The 3,079-nt window shown below is 37.7% G+C and overlaps 1 protein-coding gene across 1 annotated transcript in view; it reads right to left on the minus strand.

Moving 5' to 3' along the window:
• LOC107300330 (oxidative stress-responsive serine-rich protein 1-like) overlaps positions 1 to 2,851 on the minus strand; it is a 5,677-nt gene extending 2,826 nt beyond the window's left edge. The window contains exons 1-2 of the mRNA XM_015829666.2: positions 2,784 to 2,851; positions 815 to 925 (exon numbers count right to left, since the gene is read on the minus strand). Of these exons, the coding sequence (XP_015685152.1) occupies positions 815 to 925; positions 2,784 to 2,845 (173 nt within the window). The 5' untranslated portion in view covers positions 2,846 to 2,851. The remainder of the gene's footprint in view (positions 1 to 814; positions 926 to 2,783) is intronic.
• Between the last annotated feature and the right edge of the window lie 228 nt (positions 2,852 to 3,079).

The raw sequence follows: 3,079 nt of genomic DNA on the forward strand, positions 1-3,079 counted from the left end.
TCCCACAGAGTGGGTCTCCTCAGGGTGCCGTCAGCCAGACAGTGCCGGCTGGCGACCCCCAGGGGGAGGGCCTTCTCGGTGGGAGCTCCCACCCTCTGGAACGAACTACCCCCAGAGATCCGGGTGATCCCGGATCTCCCTTCCTTCCGCCGCGCCCTTAAGACATGGCTATTTCAACTAGCAGGACTGGCCTAAGGGAAAATTTTTAGCGGGATTTTAAAAACAATTTTAAATTACAAAGGCCAAATTTAAATATTTCATTTTAATTATGTTTTTTAACAATAGTATTGGGGTATTTTTTGTATTTGTTTTTATCAGGCTGTCAGCCGCCCTGAGTCCGCAAGGAGAAGGGCGGGGTAAAAATTCAATTAAATAAATAAAATTAAATAAAATAAATAAATAAGTTGTATAGAAATATCTGGCCCTAACCTTCCATTTCTAGGATTTGAATTCATGACATGGTCCTATAGCTTCCTTCCTGATGCATCCAAAGTAGTAGTTTGACATAAGAAAATACAATTCAATTTTGTAAGAGAAAGATTCTATTTACAGCAATTTCTCTTCCTTTTGCCACATCTGGAAAGCAAAGAACTGACAGCCTGTTATGCCATGCAGAGCAACTGAATATAACTCAATTGCAACATTCATAAAAACATAGTAATGCTACTAAATCAAACTATCGCATCTTTCATCACCTTCATTTAAGGTTTTTTTTCCAATTGATCATTCTAAGAAGTTACGTGGGCTAGTATATTTAACAAAACACTTCAGCATTTCTTCATCCTAAGTATTAATCAGAATCAATTCCTCTTACCAGTGCCAACTTTCTTTAGATCCTAATGTCATCTTCACTTTGGATTCATCTGTACTTTCTACAAATGTTTGTGGAGATGCCCCCTCACTCGCAGGGAGAGAAGCAGTGGATCTGAAGCATGAAAAAAATATGTCAAAATAAGTTTAGAATGTATAATCTAACTTCAATCAATTTGCTTTGCATAATTCACAATATAATTGTCATTGCAAATATACAATATTTACAACCAGCTTTCTCACAATTGTTCTTTGTATCAACAGCATACTGGAAAAATGATATTAGGGATTAGCTGCCTATTTTATACAGAAAAGGATATAGCACAGTTGTCATGGTTCCGACAGATGAAACTCTTCAAAAGAACTTCAAGGCATTGTTTATCTTAAAGAATCTTTTATTCGAGAAATAAATTATCAGCACTACATAGTTGAAACCAAAAACTAAATTCCCCTCCCATGGATGCAAAGTAATAAAGCACAATTCAATAAACAGTCATAAAGCACTCCTCCAATAAACAGTTATAAATCCGCCAAAACTCTATCAGCTCTGGGCCCAATGACCTTGGGTTCCCACAGCTGAGTTATTATTGTTATGACTAGCTGGACTCTCATCCACATTCCCCCTCCCAGCATCAACTAACTCTAAAAGCAATAGAGAAAAATGGCTGCATTTCCATCTGTTGTCAAAGCAACAACATCCGATGTTATCAGCGTTGACAACAATTGCATTTATTTTAGAAAATATATATGCTGCCTTTCATACATATGAGCTTTGGAAAGTTAACAATAGCAATAGCACTTAGACTTATATACTGCTTCACGGTGCTTTACAGCCTTCTCTAAGCATATTGCCCCCAACAATCTGGGTCCTCATTTTACCAACCTCGAAAGGATGGAAGGTGAGTCAACCTTGAGCCGGTGAAAATTGAACCCCTGGCATTGAATTAGTCCGCAATACTGCATTCTAACCACTGCACCACCATGGTTCAATCAACTTGCACTAACATTAAACTAGTAGTAAACATAATAAAACCTTTATAAATCATGCAAAAATCCCCAACAGAATTAAAATAATTGTAATACAATAACCAAGAAATCAAACCGCACATATATTGGACTCATCTAACATCCTGGCCCAGCAGCTGGGGAAAATCAAGATCTTCAGACTTTCAGAAGGCCAAGTGGGTTGAAACCTTTCGTATTTTGCGGATGGGGGGAGGCTGTTTCATAGGGTAGCCACAGCCGAAAAGAAGGCATGACTCCACATATTAGAGCACCCACCTTGTTAGATCTGATGGGATAAACAGTACTACCAGTAACTGGCCCTAGACCACAAAAGATTTTAAAGCCAGCACTTTGAATTACACCTGAAAATATACAGGGAGATACTGCAATTCACATAACAGCAGTGTTACACTGCATTTAAAAATGACCTAGTAATATTACTGAGTATTTCCCTTTTAGCTTCCCAATTTGCACCATCTACTTATGAAAAAAAAAGGTAATGGATGAAGAAACAGGTGTCCCTCACCTTGGGGGCTTATTTGGCATTTTATAAAAAGGATTGTGGGGAAAAAAACCAGTAAAATAGCTGTTTTAGGGAGAGGGCCAGAGAAGCCAGGCACAAACATTGTAATGACACCACTGTTCACTTTATTTATTTTTATTTGTGTATTCATTTTATTCCACCTGGCTCCAACAGACTCTAGCTCACCGCATAAAAATGTTGTTGTTTACAAATATACCATAAAAAAGCGTATCACAAATGGCAGTTCTAGACAACAAAAGCAAACATATTATGGGTATTGTACTTGGACAGAAATGGTATAGTTTTGAGTAGTAGATATAGAGAACAAGATCATATATATTTCACTTCTCAGGATGAAGGTAACAGGTGACAGATCTGATCCGTCTTTTATATTTTATACTGCAAAGATACTCAGGTCTTCCTGATTAATTACATTGTTACTTACCGTTCTGAATCAACTCTTAACTTTTTGAAAGCTGCCTGGAGATTTTCCTCATTCTCCAACATTGTTAGAGAACAATCCACTGCACTCTCTCCCCTTTGCAGATAAATAGAAAAATGAACTGGGGTGAAATTCCAGGCATCTAATGTAAAAATAAATTTGACTAACTGTAGATTAGTGCCTCAATACTTTTTACAGGTAGTCCTCAACAATTGAAATCAGAATCTTGGTTGCAGAGCGAAATAGTCATTAGGCAAAATGTCACATGACCACTTCACTCAATGACCACAATCCCAGCT

This window comes from Protobothrops mucrosquamatus, unplaced genomic scaffold (genome assembly GCF_001527695.2).
Source record: "Protobothrops mucrosquamatus isolate PMUCROS unplaced genomic scaffold, P.Mucros_1.0 scaffold_235, whole genome shotgun sequence".
NCBI lineage: Eukaryota > Metazoa > Chordata > Lepidosauria > Squamata > Viperidae > Protobothrops > Protobothrops mucrosquamatus.